This window comes from Myotis davidii, unplaced genomic scaffold (assembly GCF_000327345.1).
Source record: "Myotis davidii unplaced genomic scaffold, ASM32734v1 scaffold862, whole genome shotgun sequence".
Lineage (NCBI taxonomy): Eukaryota > Metazoa > Chordata > Mammalia > Chiroptera > Vespertilionidae > Myotis > Myotis davidii.
The window spans coordinates 626,689-647,598 of NW_006293230.1; the positions used below are offsets into that span (position 1 = coordinate 626,689).

Here is a 20,910-nt window from a genome sequence, read left to right on the forward strand (position 1 = left end):
AGAGAGCTCTCTGGCCTTTGGGGGAGGTCTGGTCGGCGGCCCCCGATCCCTGGTTTCTGGCGCGTTGGGGTGCCACGGGGAGGTTCTCCATTGCCCGCCGGCCGCACTGCGTGTGCTGCTCGCCTGCTCTGCTCTCCGTCGGCTGGTTTTTCTGCAGATAATGGGTCAGACCAAGCCCTGCCGCATGCGTGGGCTTTGCCCGCCACCACGCCTCACTCTTGCTTTTAAACCCCAGAACCTCCCTCCCCCCCTCCCGCCAATAGAGGGAAGTTAGGAGGTCACCTCTACTTCAGGAAAGGATATAAAAATACTTTGTTTTTGGTAAATTCCGCCATTTTCCCGGATTTGCTCTGTCGCTCCACCCCGGTGACCGCGGTGCACCATGTTGTTGCCGGCTCTTTCCTAAGCTTGTCATCTTTTGGGCCCTCCCTCCCTCTTGTGGCCTTGACTGGTTTTTCGTATTTCCGCTCAGTAAGACTCGCTCTCACCTTTGTAGACGTGCCTGTGGCCAACTGAACCATCCCTTCTTTTCCTTGACTACCTACCCCCACTCCCCGCCTGGATTTTGGCCCAGGAAGTGTCTTTTCCTGATGGAGTAGCTGGGGGTAAAAGCCGCGGGGGAGACCCATAGGGGCAGCAAGCCAGCCTCCCTTTGATGAGCTCAGAGCCCTCACTGGCTTCTCTTCAGGCTGCGCCTCTGAAGGACCTTCCTGTCAACGATGAGCACGTCATTGTGCCTCCCTGGAAGGCAAACGGCAAGCAGCCCGCCTTCACCATCCATGTGGATGAGCCGGAAGAGACCCGGAAGAGCCCGGGCGGACCTAAAGACACAGAGTGCGAAGATGTGCTGGCCTTTAACTCAGCTATGGCTTTACCCGAACCCAGAAAACCGCTGGTACCTCTTGATTATCCAATGGATGATAGTTTGGGTAAGTTTTAACGAACCTCCGGATCAAATCAGTGTGACCATAACTGCTAAGTAGGTTTGCATGGTAAGACATTGTCTCATCTCATCCTTACTACACAATGCGTTAGGTTTAATGTCACGGGTTTAGAAGGGGCGTGACTTACCTCAGACCTCACAGCTCATACGTGACCCAGTGGCCCACAAAGACCCAGACCCAGATCGGTGCTCCTTCCAGGGCACTGCCAGTCTCGGCAGTTTAACTGGATCTCCAGCCCTGGTTTTCTTCGGACCCTGGAGATGCCCCCAGGGTTGGGAGAATAGATTTCAGTTCTGTACATTCCAAAGACTCCCTTGGTGCCCTCCACTCCAGAGAGGGCTGTGGGAGCGTGCAGCTTGACCTGCCCTGGTATCTAACGGCTCTTCCGGCTTTAAAATGTTGTTTCTGTGAGACCAGTCTGAGCCATCCGCTGGCACCAGAGAGGAACGCTGTCCTGTGAGTCGGTCGAGCCATAGGTGTTTGTCCGTAACCCCTGTAAGGAGAGGAGCAGATCCAGGCAGCTGTGCCCACCGTGGACTGCTTCTGTACCATGGGGCTGCTGAGTCACTGGGCAGCTCACTAAATCCAAACTCGTTTCACTTTTAGTTCTGCTGGTGAGAGGTGGTCAGGAAAGTCCTTTGGAATTAAAATAACTTATGTGTTTTTATCTAAAATTTGCAATCAATTTTAACCTCAACGTGAACCTTGAAGTGAAAACAATAATGGATGATATTCTTTGCTTCGAAAGATAATTTAAAATTGCAAAAGATGAATCACTTGTTGAACGCAGTGTTGGCCCTTCTTCTAGCAATTGCCTAGATTGTGCTTCGAATACATCAGACTTGGGGGTCTGCAAATTCTTAGAGCAAATCCTGTGTGTTATCTTAGAACTTGGGTTTTAATCCTGTCCTAATGGGACCACCGTGCCACTGTCTCTCGAAGATGAGCGATACGCTAACATAATACCTGATCCTCCGACTTAGGCTCCTGTGATTGGCCTACCAGTATTTTTCCTTGTTAAGTAAATTCATTCTAAAGCTAAGGGGACAGGTACTAAAACCAGAGTGAAGTAGGCTGTATACTTTGTCCTCGGTGAAATAGTTGCTTTGGTAGTGTGGACGCCATAAGGGCAATCACTTTAGGCAATTAAATAGAAAATTAAACGAGGGCCCTAGCCAGTTTGGTTCAGTGGGTAGAACATCAGCCTGCAGACTAAAGTGTCCAGGTTCGATTCCGGTCAAAGACACATGCTCCAGTTGTAGGGGGCGTGCAGGAGGCAGCCAATCAATGATTCTCTCTCATCATTGATGTTTCAGTCTCTCTCTCCCTCTCCCTTCCTCTCTGAAATAAATGAAAATATAACCAAAGAAAATTGAACGAGGAACTTAATCGTACTTTTGAATCCTCCCAGAGTCACCACACGCTATGGACATGTCCGTTGTGCTGGAAGAGGAGAAGCCAGTGAGTGTCACTGAAGTCCCCGACTACCAGGAGGACGTTCACACGTACCTCCGGGAGATGGAGGTAAAGGCGCGCAGGACCCCTTTCTGTCCTGTTTGCTCCGTGGGTGAGGTGGCGTGGAGGGCGCTTGTGAGCGTTTTAACTGCCCGTGCTGTACCGCAGTGCTGTACTTGGGCTGTAGAGTAATCCAACTGCATTCACACTATGTAAGTGACTCCCTCCACAGATTAAATGTAAGCCCAAAGCGGGCTACATGAAGAAGCAGCCGGACATCAACAACAGCATGAGGGCTATCCTCGTGGACTGGTTAGTGGAAGTAGGAGAAGAGTATAAGCTGCAGAATGAGACCCTGCACTTGGCTGTGAACTACATCGACAGGTTCCTTTCCTCCATGTCTGTGCTGAGAGGGAAACTTCAGCTGGTGGGCACCGCTGCCATGCTGCTAGCCTCGTAAGTCAGCCTGGTTCGTTCGGCTAACAGGGAACTAACCCGATGTTAACAGTGTGACAACATTGCACAAGGCAGAGTCGGTGACTACTCCCGTGGTGACAGGTGTGGGTGAGACTTGCCTAATTTAGGACATTACTTTTCCACATCTGGGTCCCAGGGTCCCTTGTTGAATGAACTTGTAGACTGGCTACATTTGAATACCAGATTACAAAGTTTTAAAGTGTGGTCCCTTCCCTTCAAAAGTGCTTTCTGAGCAAACTTGTAGACTGGCTACATTTGAATACCAGATTACAAGGTCTTAAAGTGTGGTCCCTTCCCTTCAAAAGTGCTTAATGAGCAAACTCTCATTAATACAGGAAAACTAAATTTTAAAACTAAAAGATAAAATGTTTATTTTTCTAAGGGAATTTCCTAAATTTTCAGTTACCTGGTGTCCTTGAGCATTGTTCCTGTCTTGGGAAGTCTCATGCTTCTCATTTATTTCCTTTGACTGCACTGGGAAAAAGATCTTAAAAGTCCTTCATTGATCTGGGTCTTCTAATTAGCATTTACCCAGTCTCCACAAAAACAGGCAATTGGATTCGTTCTGTGTGATCTGCTAGAGCAGCGGTTCTCAACGTGTGGGTCGTGACCCCTTTGGGGGTCGAACGATCCATGACAGGGGTCGCCTAAGACCATTGGAAAACATAGATAATTACATATTGCTTTTGTGATTAATCACTATGCTTTAATGATGTTCAATTTGTAACAATGAAATTGGGGTCACCACAACATGAGGAACTGTATGAAAGGGTCGCGGCATTAGGAAGGTTGAGAACCACTGTGCTAGAGGGATTTCAGAATTGGGATAGTCACGCTTGCTTCTCTTTTAGGACTGATTTACTTAAAACTTTTTTCCTTGTAGAAAGTTTGAAGAAATATACCCCCCAGAGGTAGCAGAGTTTGTGTACATTACAGATGATACCTACACCAAGAAACAAGTTCTGCGAATGGAGCACCTCGTTCTGAAAGTCCTTTCTTTTGACTTAGCGGCACCAACTGTCAATCAGTTCCTCACCCAGTACTTTCTGCACCAGCAGCCTTCCAACTGCAAGGTTGAAAGTTTAGCGATGGTAAGTTCATTTTGTTGATGCAAGATTGTTAGGTCACAATTAGGGACAAGCCCTGGTTTTATTATGCAGCTCTGGTCAAGGGATTTAATATTCCAGGGACAGAGTCATGCTGGAGTATGGAAGAAAGACTACCATTGGCAAAAGATAATAGAAATAAAGTCTTGGGAAATGGTAGCCAGAAGATTATTTTTAAAGTTATTAAAAGTGCTCTGGCTGGGTGTCTCAGGGGCTTGGATCTCATCAAAACACCAAAAGATTGGGGGTTCAATTCCCAGCCAGGGCACATACCTAGGTTTTGGGTTTGGTCCCGTCGGGGCACATAAGGAATACAGCCGATTGATGTTTCTCTAACATAGATGTTTCTCTGTCTCCCTTCCTCTCTAAAATATATAGTACGTTTTATTTGGGTGGGGATTATAAAAAGTTATTAAGAGGAAGAGAATGGAAAACACTTAAGATAGTGAATGTATCTAAAAGACGAGGCAATGGGAATTTTTTCCCCTGTGGTTGCTCTACAACCAGTCTTGAGGGGAAAATAGGTCAGAAGGCAGAGATGTGAGGTTTGAATTCTAGAGCTCTTCGGACTATAAAGCGTATTACTTTTCATTCCAGTTTCTGGGAGAGTTAAGTTTGATAGATGCTGACCCCTACCTTAAGTATTTGCCGTCAGTTATTGCCGGAGCGGCCTTTCATCTAGCACTCTACACAGTCACAGGACAAAGCTGGGTATGTATCACATCCTCACACACCTACCTTGGCTCCTAACCGCTTTTGCCATTAACTGACTGACCTGGGAAACTGTTCAAGTTTAGGCGTGTTTGTTAGGTAGAAAGCTGCGTTGCTTGGATTTCAAAGGTGTGCTGAAAGCATTGCCTCCCAACCTGCTGCGGGGAAAGTAGTCGAACTCGATCCAAGTCAGCATAAAAGCGTTGCAGTGCCGGCTTGGAACACTGGTAGACCCGTCAGGTGCTGTTGGTACTGAAACGGAACTCCAGCTCAGTGCCAGCTGTTCACTTGTGTTGCTCCTGAAATCAACTCCGCGGTGTTCCGCTCCCTCTGCAGCCTGAGTCCTTGGCACAGAAGACTGGCTACACCCTGGAGAGCCTGAAGCCCTGTCTCCTGGACCTGCACCAGACCTACCTCAGAGCGCCGCAGCACGCGCAGCAGTCCGTCAGGGAAAAGTACAAGCACTCCAAGTAAGGCGTGACATTCAATCAGTGATGAGAATCACTGATCGGCTGCCTCCGGCACACCCCCTACTGGGAATCGAGCCTGCAATCCAGGCATGTGCCCTTGACCAGAATCGGGCCCAGGACCCTTCAGTCCATAGGCCAACACTCTACCCACTGAGCCAAACCTTGTTGCTAATCCTCACCAGAGGATGTTTTTTCCATGGTTTTTAGAGAGTCAAGGGACGGGGAGAGATGGAGAAACACTGATGTGAGACACATTGACTGGTTGCCTCCCACATGGGCCAGGACTGAGCCTGTTACTGAGGCACATGCGCTTAACTGGAATGAACCCGTGACCCTTCCGAGCAGGCCAACGCTCTATCCACTGAGCAACCGGCTAGGGGCAACAGGATTTAAAGGAGCTGGCTTTCCCAGGGCCGTATGGTTCCGAGATCCATGACATCTGACCTTTATGAAAGGGTCCTCAAATTGGGCACAGCCTCCTTAGGGCCCGTGTCTGTCCTGTATTTGAGGGAGAAGAGGGAAGGGGCATGTGTGTATGTGTTTTGTAATCATTTGCTTACACGGGTAGAAGTAGCATTTTTTAGTTCCTAGTATATTCCTTCACTCTGAACGTTTACTAAAAGTGGATTTTTTCCTGCTTTACAGGTACCATGGTGTTTCTCTCCTCATCCCACCAGAGACACTACATGTGCAACAGTGAAAGACTGACTTTGTTTTCTAAGAGTTAAATCAACGTATATGTGTACAGTTTTTAAAGTTTTAATTTTACAATCATTTCTGAATACAGAAGTTATGGTCAAGTACAAATTATGGTCTCTATTCCTTTTTAATGGTTTTAATTTGTATATCTTTTGTACATGTACTAGCGTATCTTAGATATGTGGCTGATTATGAGTGGTTTTGTTAAAGTATTAATGATGCCAGCTGTCAGGATAATAAGAATAAGAATTAATAAATTGATGTGGAAAACTTAGTTTGTAAGTCAATTTTAATTTGAGGTAAAAATTTGACTTCAGGGTTTCACCGAAAAGCTAATTTCTCCTATGGGGACTAACGGGTTGTCCTGAAATTTAAAAGACTTCAACTACCTTTCAGTTTCGGGAAAACGGACTTAGTTCTGACATTCACTTTCCTGAGCATCCGACCAGTTGCTGGCTCGCATAACCCAGGTGTCGGGAGTGGATCTGCTTGCTGACCACTCGTGGTCCTTGGTGCACGCCAGGGAAGGCCCTCCACTCCTCGCTCACCTGGACACGGCTGAAGTGGCAGTTACTTAAAACCTGCTAAGTTTTCCAGAAGGTTTGTCAAGAGCATAATGTAAAAACGAAGGAATTGACTAGATTTTATAATGGATTTGTCAATAAAAAACGTTCCAGGTTGCTAGCACTTAAATAAATATCCGTTTAATAGTCTGTACACAGATACAACCACGTGAGCTTTAATTTGCAGTTCTCTTCTTTCTTCTCTTTTTCACTGGTGTTGTACTTGGTGCTTTTTCTTGTTTTGCACTGATGGTCTGTGTTCTGTGAATAAAGTCAATTAAGAGTTTACGAACAGCACTAGTACTAGAAGTTGCTTCACCCCACTGTGCACAAAAATAGGAGGCCTGCCTTTTTCCCAGTAGGATATAACACTTGCCGACTATGACAGTAAAATAGTGACTCTGAAAGGCATCCAAATAATTCTATAGAATTAGGTCCTAATATTTATAGACTTCAGGTTAAGAAACCAAAGAACAGCTAGATTTCTAATGAGAAAGAGACATCTCTTTGTTTACAGTAGAGAAAAAAACAAGCCAGAAACCGTTACCTTATTTTCTTCGGATTCTTGTCTGGTTCTAAAATGATCGTTTCTTCTTCTTCACTGTCGGACAGCACAATAGGGGCCTCTTTAAGAAAATGTTCAGGAAGCAATGTGAGTACAGGCACAGATGATGGTTAGCATTTCTGAGCAGTAAGTTGTTTTTAAATTAAGGTATGTACATTGTTTATTTACTGGGAAACAAAAAAATTAGAAACTCGCTGTATTGGGAAGGTCTGGAAGCAAACCCTCAGTATCTCTGAAGTGGGCCCGTAATCTCTTTAAAAGTTTCCATAGCAGCAATTCTAAAACTTTCATACAACGAGAGCCCGGGCTACTCTGGGTGCGGGCTGCCAGGCTGACTTGGTTCTTTCCTTCCCTCGGGTAACTTCTTGGAGCTTTGAAACAGTATGTACTTGATTCCCCAAACATGTGTTTAATTACATCACCATTCAGTACATTCATAATAGAAAAGTTAGGGGAAATCTGTATCTATAGATGTGTGTGTGTGTATCATCTTGTAGAACCAATTTGGAAACAAGATGCCATCAAAGTGCCCATGCTACTCTAAGGTATCACAATTTATCTTAGAATTTGCTAATTTTAGAGATCTAAATTTTTCATTTCTCCCTATTATAAAAACACTGTAAATGAAATACCTAGAAACATAATTGGGTCAAAAGGTATATATACATCCCAAAAAATACTGCCAAACCCCTCCATAAATATTGTTCCAATTTACATTCCAAGAAATAGTCTATGAAGAACCCACTTTCCCATACAACCTTGCCAATGCTGGTATTTTTAATATTGCCCAATACAGCAGTCCAAAAATGCTCTCATCCTTTTGCTATGAATTCATTTCCTTCATTACTACCAGGGTTGGCTTATGTAACTGGCCATTTATATGTGAGAATTACTTTGTAGTTTCTCCTGAGCCTTCATTAATGATATATAATGTGAATTTTCCCTTTTCCCAGTTGGTTGTTGGTTATCAGGTCTTTATATTTTGAGTTTTCAGTTAGTTTCTCACTTTGTTTATATGCTTTCAAAGGCTTTACCTGCTCTGTCCTCCAAACTGTCTTAGGGCCACTTTTATCATTCAGTTGAAAATATTACTCTTGAAGTTAGCAATTGAATATTCTAGCAGTTAGTCTTATTAATCTTAGAAAAACAGTTCACAAATATATAAAGGGACATATGAAAGGATTCTCTGTTGCACTGAAACAGTTTATCAATAAGGGAATAACTAAACCAACTAGTAACATTCAACACTACAGAATTCTATGCAGCATTAAAGACTGGCTGATGTATATGTAATTATATGGAGTCTAAAGCTTCATTTATGGTCTCACTGTGGAAGCAGCTTATATGCTGAAATTATATCCTATATAATAAAAGGTTAATATGCAAATTGACCGAATGGCAGAACAACCGGTCGCTATAATGCGCACTAACCACCGGGGGGCAGATGCTCAACACACGAGGAGTGCTGCTCAGCCAGAAGCCGGGCTCATGGCTGGCAAGCGCAGCAGCGGTGGCAGGAGCCTCTTCTGTCTCTGCAGCAGCACTAAAGATGCCAACTGCCAGCTTAGGGAGTGGGCCTAAGCCATCAGCTGGACATCCCCCGAGGGCTCCCAGACTGCAAGAGGGCACAGGCCAGACTGAGGGACCCTCTCCAAGTGCACAATTTTTGTGCACCAGGCCTCTAGTAGTAAATACCTGGACCAAGCTCTGGAAGAGTGATGCCAAACAGAGTGACCCCTGGGACAGTGAGTAAAGGTCTCATCAATGGGAATGTTTTTTCTACAAAACCCCAGCAAGCTCAGTGTCATGCTCACAGGCACTAAATCCCTGAAAGGCAGGCCGGCCTGTGCATCACAGACGCCATACGTGCATCCTTTAGTTCCCTGCCCACCTAATGCCTAGATTCTTCCTCATACGATTTGTTTTTACTATATAAAAACAACTCGTGTTTATTTCCTAGTGTGGGCCAAGCATGAAGTTGGTTTTCTTTTCTTTTAATATATTTTATTGATGTTTTACAGAGAGGAAGAGAGAGTGATAGAAACATGGATGAGAAACATCGATCAGCTGCCTCTTGCACACTCCCTACTGGGGATGTGCCAACCAAGGTACATACCCTTGACCGGAATCGAACCTGGGACGCTTGAGTCCGCAGGCTGACGCTCTATCCACTGAGCCAAACCGTTACGGCTGAAGTTGGTTTTCTTGAAAGAAGAAACAATTTCTCCAGTTCTACGTATTTCAGAATGCAAGAAACACCCAGGACTACACGTTTTCCAGGTAATCCTAGGATTTTGTACCAATGTAGGAGCCAGGATTAAGTGTTCCCGGTCAAAGGCACGTACCTGGGTTCCAAATTCAATCCTCAGCCCCAGTTGGTGCAGGAAGCAACCAATCAATGTGTCTCTTTCACATCTATGTCTCTGTCTCTCTCTCCCTCCCTTCCTTCCACTCTAAAAATCAATGGAAAAAATATCCTCAGGTGAGGATTAACAAAAAAATAAGTAAAATTTAGAATTCAGTTCCTCGGTCACACAAGCCAACATCTCAGTGCTCAGCAGCTGCGAGTGGGTGGCTAGTGGATCTGCTGTATTAGACGGTGTAGTTGTAAGACATCCTGGTCCTGTAGAAAGTTCTATCTGAATGCACTCTTACGTTATAGGCTTTACATTTCACTCTAAAAACCACAAAGAAAAATCAGCATGCAGGAATAAGATCTTTAAGAAACCTCCTTAAAACTGGTCCAGGCAGGTACATATAAAAGAAAACAAAACATTAAGAATGCAACTACATTTACATACCAAAGAGCTACCACTACTCCACAAACATAAGCATATTCTTTTAGAAAAGAATTGGAGTTAATGCAGTTAGCTTCAACAGTTTAGTTGAAATTCAGTTCCTCTAAAAACAGGAACTGCTAATATAAAAATAAATCCCTATCTTAGTGGTACTTTAATCCATAAATAGGGACAGATTCTATTCACATATGACTACATATATAATTTACATGTCTACATAATATCTATCATAAAAGGGTAATATGCTAATTAGACCGACATCATTCTGGACAAAGCCAGGGTCATAGGGACACCTGGGTCCTGGAGGGAAGCCTGGGTCCCGGATGCCTGCTGGCAACTGGAGCAAAACCGGTGTCAGCAGCTGGGGGAAGGAAGACCTACTCTTGCATGATTTTCGTGCATTGGGCCTCTAGTCTACCACAAAGTACACCCACCTTGGCTTCCAGTATTGGAGACTTCCATTCCCACGTCCGTCCTCACACCATCGAGAATGATGGCTTCATCGCTGCCACCTTCATCCTCGTCTTCCTTCTCAGAGTCTTCAAGGTCACCCCAGGAGTTCTCCACTCCTTCTCCAATCTGGGCAGTACCAGGAGTCCAGAGCACAGGTTTAGAAACACTTAACAGTTAAAGGAAGTTTTCTTCTTAAGACAGAAGTGTGCCTCAAAGTCTCAGGAGAAGAAATTTACTGGTAGCTATACTATGGGTGGCTGAACAATGAAGAAAAAGCGTAACTCAAGATTGTTATGGACATAATGGTGAGGAACATCAAGAGACTGGCTCTGAACATGTTAGTTGTATACTAATAAATTTGGTGAATGTAGAAAAAATTCAAGAACAATGTGTAATAGTGTAGAGTGCTTGACCATGCCATTGAGATTAAAGACTAATTTTTCAAAAGAAAATGAAACGCTATGAATTCGTTCGTTAGAGAATTTTCTGGATTTTGTAGGATAGCTGAAGAGAAGGTGGACCTTAGACCATCAATTTACTGACTCTTCACTATCTGGTATCTTAAATGTTTTTTTAACAAAGTACAGTGTTTCAGAGAAATGCCAGTATGTATCCCTTCCACAGCCTAAGAAGGCCACAGTGGAATGAATCTTGTTGCTACTGGAAAAGCAAACCCCAGCACCCAAGAAAGATACACATCTGGAGGAGGATCCGCTGCAGTAAGGACTTCTTCTGCTTTCTCCTCGACGTCAGAGGTGTCAACAGGGGCCTTTTCCATTCTAAATGCTGTGATCCTTTGTTTTGCTATAGACTCTGCAAAGCCAAACTTTCCACCTTCTTTCCTGTGTGTGGTATTTGTGGGGGAGGAAAGAAGTGGGGGTGGATGATAGATGGACGAGAAGACAAAAAAGGAAAACAAGTTAGGTATTTTACCCTTTGGTGAGAAATATTGGAAGAGTTATTTGAGTAACTTAACCTCATAATTTATTATGCCTATCAAGAGACATAATACAAGTTCCTGTAATTACCATGTATTGAACCATGTGCTGGGCACTTGCCAAGGGCTTAAAGTATGTTATTTTCTAATCCTCAAACCAGCATACAGGCCGGCATTAACCTCCTGTGTTGTAGAAGACCTGATGTTGGCTACAGGCCCTGTGTAATGTCACATGGGGAGAAGATGGGAACCAACCAAGTGTGTGTCCTTTCAGTTAATTTGCGTTACCAGATTCTTTTTCCTAAGAACATGTTAATTTTTTTAAAGAAAAATATTACGTGGCTTTTCAATACAGATTGTTTAAGCTGGAATACAATACAACGAACAGTTCAATCAACTTTCAAAAAACATTTAGTATATTCAACTGAGATTAATAGATAAGGAAAGTGTGTGGTTACCCCTGTGCAAAAAGAATCCTTAACAGAAAAATCTATAAAAAGACCACTTGGTCCTAACAAAATTAAACTTACCGAACTTTCTGGTCATTCTCCAAAGCCTTCTGGATTAGCTCTGTGATTTCCGCTACTTTCACACCAGCTATTTTACTGCATCTCAAAACCTGTTCATAAAAATGAGCTGTTATTTAAAGACAACTAACCAAATAGCTTTCTCTAAGAAAACCAAGAACGAGATTAGTTTTTCTAACTTTACAACCTAAGCCTGCCTTTGTTTCCAAATATAAAAATAATGTAATGTAGACATAAAACAAAGCAAGTTGTGAGTTGTTTTGGAATATCTGAAGGACTCTCACATTAAGAAAACAGACCCAGAAACATTCCCGCGGCACTAACAGACCCCGGACAGGCCAGGTCGGCCTGCACACGTGCGCGCTGCACAGACTGCCTGTGAGCGAGCCACGGCACCAGGCCGCAGAGCGTGCCTGGAGCTTTCAGAAGGCAAGGTTCTCGGGCGTCGGGGCCCAATGGATGTGTCTCTGGAGACAGGGAGCTGGGAATGCAGTGATGAGAAAACTTACATGTACTGCACACTTACTGTACGCTACAGTGACACGCACCTACTTACCTTTATACTCTTCTACCCATAGGGGGCACTAGGAACTTACTCCCTGTGTTACAGGTGAAGAAGCGGAGGCATGAAGATAGGAAATCATTTGCCCAGGCCAGTCTAACGCAGAGCGGGAGCTCCACCAAGCAGACGGTGCTCAAGCACCTGCACCTACGGTACCTGGCAATCTCTTTTCTAAAAGCCCGTGGGAATCTGATAGGGAGCTGGGTTTGAGAACTGCTTATTATACCCAAATTCTAAAAGTACTTTACTTTTAACCCAATTCCCATTTGTGACACTTTTTTAATAGAAATATGAACCTCTTTCTTCCCCGGAAAGTACAGTGTCTCTCTACCTAGAGGGTGAGATTCTGGAGGCCATACGTGGGCGCAGAGGGAAGGGGGAAGGTAACTAGTCTCATCCACAGGTGATGACAGTACTGAAACCAGATTCCAACACACCTGAGGAGGAATCACTGGAAATGCCCTTGTTGGATTTTAGTTAAAAAATAAATAAATAAGGAAAAGCTTCCAGAGGGGATGTTAACCACAGCACTAACTTGCTCATTTAGCAGCATTATCCCACCGCTGGACTGGATGGTGCAAATCTCCCGGTGCTTGTTCACGGCGATCACCAGCAGGCCGTCCATGACACGCTCCTCGCGCTCGCTGGGATCCACCAGCAAAAACGTTCTGAAAGGAATATTAAACGGACCTGAGCAAATCATGTCCGTGTTAAGATAATGGATATTTTTTAAAGATGGCATTAATAAAGTCAGCACAGTACAGGCCTAGCCTGTGACTCTGAGTCATTTTAATGGGAAAAGATACAGGAGCACGTCTGTTTTTATGGATCCAAAATAATGCTCTGTGTGTACTGCTAGCTATCCCAGTAAAACCAAGTTCGTAATAGTTTTTTATTTAAATAATATACAATCAAAATCAATGCGATCACTTGGATTAAGTAGCTTGTGCCTCATTAGTAAAACTTGATATTTGGTTAATCTTAGAGTCTCCTTAATGGCCTGTGCTCTGGATGTCTTCCAGGTTCTGGGAATGGCTCATCTAGACACTATTTCTGTACGTCTAATGGTCGCCTCAGTCACTTGTTTACTGAGCCCTTCAAATGTGGTGAGTCCAAGCTAAGTGCATAACACTGGAGTTCGAAGACTTAGTAGAAATAAAATGTATTTCATGAACAAATTTAAGATAATGATTACATATTAAAATAAGGTAATACCTTAGATATATTAAGTAAAATTAAATATATAAAAATTGAATGACCTACTTTTACCTTTTCAATGTCTGGGAAAATTTAAGTTGCATACATGACTCACGCATTTCTGCTTCAAGGTGCCGGTCCATTTCCCTCTAATGAAATTCTACACTACAATGACTGAAAGCTGAAAGCTTTCCTCTGGTTCTCATTCATGAAACTGTTAAAATATGTACACCTCCCTTTGTTTCTCAAAGATGTAAGGCAGGCTTCCATGGGAAGGCACCGGCATGGCCCTAGGCCCCCAGGTTTGCTGCCGTGGGAGGAACCAGCGGGGATTGTGAGGAAACTGGGAGCCGAAGGAGCCGGCTTTCCCAGGTGAGAACCATTTCCTGTGCCTGCTCCTAGAATGACGCCACTGAACGTGTCCCAAAGTCCTGCTTCCGTTAACCCTGATTCTCCCCGACTCCCCCAAGTCAGAGCTGAGCATACAATTCTCCACACACCTGCACATCTCCAGAAACAGAAGCATTTACCACGTGGTAGTAAACTCATAAATCTATGATCCGCCATGAAAAGAAAAATGTCTCTTCTATGGAGGAAGCTCCCTGCCAACTACAGCTCTTATAAGAAAGGGCTGAAGTGAGAAATGCACAGCTCTCTCTGGACCGGGAGGTGCTGTAGCATGAGGGAGGGCTGGCTCACTTGCCCACAGCACACTGCCCAGCCGTGCTGCTCACTTCGGCCCACGCGGGGAGACTCACCCCTGCTGGAAGAAGGCAAAGCTGACGCAGATGGGCATGTGGTGGATGCTCAGCGGGACGGGGTCCCTCTCTTCCGGAGTGTACTGTTCGAAAATAAGTCATGAACATACAAAAATCATCTGGTGCATCAAACAGTCAAATAAAAACTGAACTTCCCTCAATCCTCAATGAGCACTTAAATGACCTTTTACAATTACCTATCTGCCTTTGTCGCTCATGTTCCTTCAAACTTTATGCATTTGTCAAAAAGCTGTATTGAGGTATTTACATACCATAAGTACACTCATCGGAAGGATAGGATTCACGTTTTAGTACACTTACATTTGTGTAACCATCACCACAATCCAGTTTTTTAACATTTCCATGACCACCCTCCCCCCACAACCTTCCTTGAGCCTGTTTGCAGTCAATTCTCACTCCCAGCCCCACGCAACCATCGATCTACTTTCTGTCTCTATAAATCCGCCTTTTCTGGGCATTCCCTAGAAGTGGAATCAAACAATTTTTAGTTTCGCATCCGCCTCCTTTCAGCTTAGCATGTTTCACCCATCCTGTAGTATGTATCAGCAGCGTGGTGCTTTCTACTGCTGAATTGTAGTCCATGGTGCGGACAGACCACATTCTGTTTCTCCGTTCTCCAGTGATAAGCATTTGGACTATTACAAATATTCACATAAAAGTCTTTGAGTGAATGTACACTTTCCTTTCCTTCGAGTAGATGTCTAGGCATGGAATTTCTGGGCTTTATACGTTTACACTTCACTTTTTAAGAAACAGCCAACCTTTTCCATCATGGCTGTACCATTTTATATTACCACCAGCAATAACTCTCCAGTTTGTTTTTCTCTTGCTGCATTTAAGATTCTCTGTCTTTAATTTTTGGCATTTTAATTATGTGTCTGGGCATGAATCTGTTTGGGTTCTTCTTGCTGGGGTTCTCTGTGCCTCCTGCACTTGTGTGGCTTTTTCCTTTACCAGGTTAGGGAAGTTTTCTGCCATTATTTCTTCAAACACGTTCTCTATCCCTTTCTGCCTCTTCTGGCACACCTCCTATTCTAATATTGTGGTTTCATATTATCCCACAGCTCCCTTAAGCTGTCCTCCTGTTTTTTAATTGTTTTTTCTTTTTGGTTCTGATTGATTTTTTCAACCTTGTTTCTAATTCACTGATTCGATCCTAAGCTTCCCCTAATTAGCTCCTTCCATTGTGTTATGTCATTCTTTATTCCCAACTGTTCCTTTTTCATAGTTACTATATCTTTCTTCATGCTGTTGACCATCTTTACCATCATTACCCTCAACTGTTTCAGATAAATTTCTTATCTCTGCTTCATTTATCTCCTGGCGAATTCTCTTGTTCCATTGGGTTGTTTCTTTGTCTCCTCCTTTTGGCTGTTTGTTTGGGTTTGTGACTATGTATGTATTAGGTAGATCTTCTACGCCTCTCAATCTCTAGTGCAGGACAGTGTCAAACACTGATTCTGACTAATTAGATCAGGCAAAGACTCAAAGCCTCCAGAGATCTCCTCTACCTACAGATAGGATTCCAACTTGAATTGCCCCCAGGCAATCGTCCTCAGGTGTGGCAAGTTTTTTTCCAACAGGGTGGGGCAACTGCTTCTGCCTGGAGGCTGTTACTTTTAATCTCTTAAGTGGCCTCAGGGCATGGTGTTTTCCAATAGGGTGTGTCGACTGTCTTTCACCCCCAGACAAGGCAGACTGTGTGAGGGAATGACTCAGCCCAGGAAACTGGGGGTTGTCTGCCTTCTGAGCTCTAACGCTAGAGTCCTCAATCCTGGTATCTCTCAGGAATCTCAGTTGCTGTCTGTGGGTGTCTGGCCAGCCCTTTTGCGCTTCCGCCCCTCCTATATCAGTCTCTATGCCAGCGGTTCTCAACCTGGGGGTCGAACGACCCTTTCACAGGGGTCACCTAAATACATCCTGCATATCAGATATTTACATTACGATTCATAACAGTAGCAAAATTACAGTTATGAAGTAGCAACAAAAATAATTTTATGGTTGGGGGTCACCACAACGTAAGGAACTGTATTAAAGGGTCGTGGCATTAGGAAGATTGAGAACCACTTCTCTATGCGGTCTCCACCTTTGGTCCTCAGGTATTAGGGTTCTCTCCTGCAAGTCTTCCACTGATTATTCCGGAATTTTTCTGTACTTTAGTTGTAATTCCAGTTTGGTCCTGGGACCATGTCTGTGCAGCATCCACTTACTCTGCTGCCATTTTTAATCCCCTCTACAGTATTTTTAATTGATACCTTTTTTTTGTCTACTAATCGCTTGTTTTTACTTCTTTACACCATCTCCCTCCTCTAAAAGACGACATTTCCACTGTCCCTACCTCTAAGCCTTTAATGAGTCTGCTCCCCTCCAATGCCTAAGAGCAGCATCATGAAGAACTGCTTAGAGAATCTGGACCTCTGATGATTCCTTTCATAACTCCAGGACTCAAATTACCACCACATACTCTTTCACTACTCTAGCATGTAATTTACATAAGTTAAAGTGGACATACTCAACAGTGGTTTTCAAAATGTGGTCCTTGCACCAGCAGCATCAGTATCACCTGGGAGCTGATGGCAGTGCACTATCCTAGGTTTGGCCGCATCCTCCTCTGAGGGTGGAGCCTAGCAGTAGTCAGAACAAGCCTTACAGGTATTTCTGATGGACTTTGCCACAAAGTAAACACAAGCATCTCACTGTGCTGAGACTCGTGTATTTTTCACACATATGGGCTAAACGAAAAAGAACTGCTTCCCCTCTGCTCAATGCAAAGACGTCATCTAGTTCTATTCTAGAAAGCCAGGCTACGGTGTGCTTTTACTAACAGACACTTTAATAGAGGATATTTAAGAGATTTCAAGGACAATTTTGACGATATGTAGTTTTGCCTTGCAAACTAGGTAGATTTTAGAATCTACCTAATTTCCATCCACAGCAAGACCTGACCAACAAGCTGCCTGCACATCGAGGATGCTCCTCACTCACAGAGGGGAGCATGGCTCACACCGTGGGCGCTTACCAGTGTCACTTCATCTCCTTGGACGGACACATCAGGTCTTCGGAAGTGACACAAGGCTACGATGGCAGCAATGCTGGCGGCATCAATAATATTTCCATCATGATTTAATAAATGTAGGTCCACACGTATCTGCCAAACCTGAATGTGAATTTAAAACAAAAAAATCTTAACTGATCACAACCAGTGGCTATTTAAAAGTAACACTATGTGCCAAATTTTCTCTTGCTGTTAAAACAGGGTTATGTCTTCTCTTGTTATCAATAAAACTATATTTAGAAAAATGTTTAAGTCAGACCAACATCTGAAATACCAATAGTTCACCCTCTATGAGTCATCTGACAACAGTAAAATATAGCTCAAAATATACAAACCATTCTACATTTAATACTAAAATGTCCCTAACAAGCCTAATTATATCTTTATTGTGTCTCCTAACTCAAAAACCTCACCCTCTTAGGTTTTACTTGATAATATTTATGAAAACACCGCAAGTGATGCAAGTAATAAGTGTCACATTCAAGCTTGGAGTGTGGAAAGGCTAAGGGACTTTTCTGAAGTAAAAATGATGGTCAAAACCCCTGGCTGGTTTGGCTCAGTGGATAGAGCATCAGCCTGAGGACTGAAGGGTCCCGGGTACGATGCTAGTCAAGGGCACATGCCCGAGTTGCCAGCTTGGTCCCCAGTAAAGGACATGCAGGAGGCAGCCGATCAATGATTCCCTCTCATCATTGATGTTTCTATCTCTCTCTTCCTCTAAAAAATATATTTAAAAAAAAAAGATGGTCAAAAAACCCTAATCAAGATTAAAGCTCTAACACCATCAGGCACCACATAAGATTTCCAATGCCAGCCTGCCACTGACTCTCTGTGCGACCTATCCAGATGAAGGACTGAATATGTTCTTCAGTTCTTCATCCAAAAAGGAAAACATCATCTGCTTCCATCAATGACTTAAGTAACATAAGGAAATAAAAATATAAAAAAAGAAAGTTCTTTGGCCGGATGCTCACAGACAGCAACTGAAGTTCCCAAGAGATCCCTCAGGTTTGGCAGATACATGTGGACCTACATTTATTAATAAGACATTTTTACACAAATTCAAGATGCTAGTTTCACAATGTTTCTGTCCCTTCAGAAAGAGATGACACAAAGTTCTAGAGGTGGCACCCAGGAACATTTGAACTAAAGGGAACCAGTATAAAAATAAGTTAACTGAAACTCTGAGAATTAATATAGAGATACAGGGATCCATGAATCAACAATATTCATCCTAATCAAGAGTTCTGGGCATACTCCCCACCTTTTCACCAGCAACAACACAGAGAGATTCAGTGTCTATGCACTTCGAATTTCTTAGACATCTTTCCAAGAGACGATTCAACTTCACCAAGAGGTCTGACTGCCTATGAGGACAGGAATGGGCTGATGTCATGAAATATGACACAGGGCACCAGAACAATACCCGGCCGCCGCGCTCGTCTCTGGTGAAAGCAGCTTAAGGGGGAGATTTAAATACCTGCCAGGTTCAAAAGCCGGGGCGGCCATCTGAGAGAGCTCAAGGTTAAAAAAGAGTATACCTTCTGTTGCCCTATTGAGTTTTGGAGACACAAGTTCACAGGAAACCTGTCCAAGAACTCTGCAAAGACAAAGTACAGATCTGTTGGAGAAATACATTTCCTTCCCAATTAAACAAAATCTAAAACAAATACTAATTAAGTTTCAGTCTCACTCTGAGTAGTAAGACACTCAGCAAGATATATCATTAGAGGCTTTATATTACATAGAAAGTATAGTAGTAGAACATAGACAGGAAAAAAGTACATATTGGTGTACCCAAAGAGATACAAGAAAAAAACATCTTATTTACAAAGCTGATTATTCCACAGATCCTTAAAAAAAAAATTCAATGACCTTACCTTCTCTTTTCTAAAATAAGTATCTATTGATACAAGATACCATGAAAACTTGAGATTTCGTAAGAAAGAATTTTCCTATGGCACCGGTTCACTAACATTATCTGACCGATGTCCTCACAACTTCCGAAAGAATATTAAAAACCGAACTCTCGGGCTCACCAGGGCCACGAAGGCACGCGGAGGAGAGACGGGGCGAAGACACAGGGAGGGTGCATTTATTTGCAGCCAAGAAGAAGGGCTCAAGAGGAACCAGCCCCGCTGTCACCTGGACCCTGGACTTTTGCCTCCACAACGTGGGACAATACATCTGTCATTTAAGCCACCCAGGTAGTGGCATTTTATGACAGCCTTAGCAAACTAATACCTTTAAAAACACTCCTGAAAAAACAAATTAAAAAACCCAAAACCTAATGCTCACATCATTCAGGAAAAACAGGTAAGTAGGACGTACTTACTGCCACGACGGGCAAGAAATAAACTCGGTGCCATCAAGAACTATGTGCGACCCATGCCCTGGCCCGTGTGGCTCAGTGGATAGAGAATCAGCCTGCAGACTGAAGGGTCCCAGGTTCGATTCCCGTCCAGGGCACACGCCTGGTTGCGGCCTCCATTCCCAGTGTGGGATGCGCAGGAGGCAGCCGATTCCTGATTCTCTCTCATCACTGATGTTTCTCTCTCTCCCTCTTCTTTCTTCTCTGAAATCAATACAAATACATCACATAAAAAAAAAAACTACGTGATACCCATGCGACAGAAAACATAGTTATGATTAAAAACTGTAAGTGTGACTATAAATAAAAAGCAGATCTCGCATTGAAGGAACTATACTGATTTCTGGCAGCTGAGCAGAGCGCGGTCCGGACTTCCCGGCTGCTCGGAAATCACTGCGTCCGTCACGTTCTTTTGAACGCCCCGTCATCGAGCTTCTAATGGGAAGGTTCCGTTACCTGGTCTTCCCGAGCTCCACGACACAGCAGCCATAATCCGCCCCGAACGAGATCCTGATGCTCCTGTAATCGTACGTCTGCCTGCCGTCCAGCCGCTGAAAGCACAACATTCACCGTTTTCAGCGGTTCTCAACCTTCTGGCCCTTTAAATACAGCTCCTCATGTTGTGACCCAACCATAAAATTATTTCCGTTGCTACTTCATAACTGTAATGCTGCTACTGTGATGAATCGTCATGTAAATATCTGATATGCAGGATGGTCTTAGGAGACCCCTGGGAAAGGGTCGTTCCACCGCCAGAGGGGTCGCGACACACAGGTTGAGAACCGCTGGTAGTCCCTCAGCAGCACGGAGGGAGCAGCCACTCGGGGCGGCCCGGGGCTGGGCCACGGAGGGAAGGGGGTCTGACCACCCGCGTGGGAAGTGGTCGTTTCCTAGTTCGGAGCCTTGAGAAGGACCCACTGGAGACGGACAACACCTGGGAGACGGGGCACATCCCCCAGGGGTTCCGGGCCCTGCGGGGCCGGGCCGACGCGCGTGTATTTGATTAACTTGAAATCTGGTATTGTGATTCCTCCAAATTTGTTCTTCCTTCTCAAGATTGCTGTGGATATTTGGGGTCTTTTTTGGTTCCATATAAATTTTTTCAGCATTTGTTCTAGATGTGTGAAATATGCTGTTGGTATTTAAATATGGATTGTAATGAATCTGTAGATTGCCTTGGGTAGTATGGACATTTTAATGTTGTTGATTCTTCCAGTCCATGAACACAGTATAATTTTCCA

General features: G+C 43.9%; 2 protein-coding genes across 3 annotated transcripts; one reads left to right on the forward strand and one right to left on the reverse strand.

The window, feature by feature from the left end:
- Positions 1-655: 655 nt before the first annotated feature.
- On the forward strand, positions 656-6,136 carry CCNA2 (cyclin A2). The gene is made up of 7 exons (XM_006766858.2): positions 656-929; positions 2,356-2,468; positions 2,632-2,855; positions 3,760-3,967; positions 4,580-4,693; positions 5,030-5,163; positions 5,809-6,136. The coding sequence occupies exons 1-7, from the start codon at positions 656-658 to the stop codon at positions 5,861-5,863; spliced, it is 1,122 nt and encodes a 373-aa protein (XP_006766921.1). The 3' UTR covers positions 5,864-6,136.
- A 408-nt stretch (positions 6,137-6,544) lies between these two features.
- On the reverse strand, positions 6,545-20,266 carry EXOSC9 (exosome component 9). 2 transcript variants are annotated; one of them, XM_006766859.2, is made up of 11 exons: positions 20,126-20,257; positions 18,779-18,898; positions 18,563-18,665; positions 17,263-17,400; positions 14,223-14,305; positions 12,803-12,935; positions 11,709-11,797; positions 10,937-11,083; positions 10,223-10,407; positions 6,973-7,051; positions 6,545-6,686 (listed from the first exon to the last, which is right to left on the reverse strand). In XM_006766859.2, exons 1-11 carry the CDS (start codon positions 20,233-20,235, stop codon positions 6,602-6,604), a joined length of 1,272 nt encoding a protein of 423 aa, XP_006766922.1. In that variant the 5' UTR covers positions 20,236-20,257; the 3' UTR covers positions 6,545-6,601. The 2 variants fall into 2 exon arrangements, with proteins under 2 accessions (XP_006766922.1, XP_015421457.1); XM_015565971.1 differs by lacking the exon at positions 6,973-7,051 and having other exon boundaries at positions 20,126-20,266.
- Between the last annotated feature and the right edge of the window lie 644 nt (positions 20,267-20,910).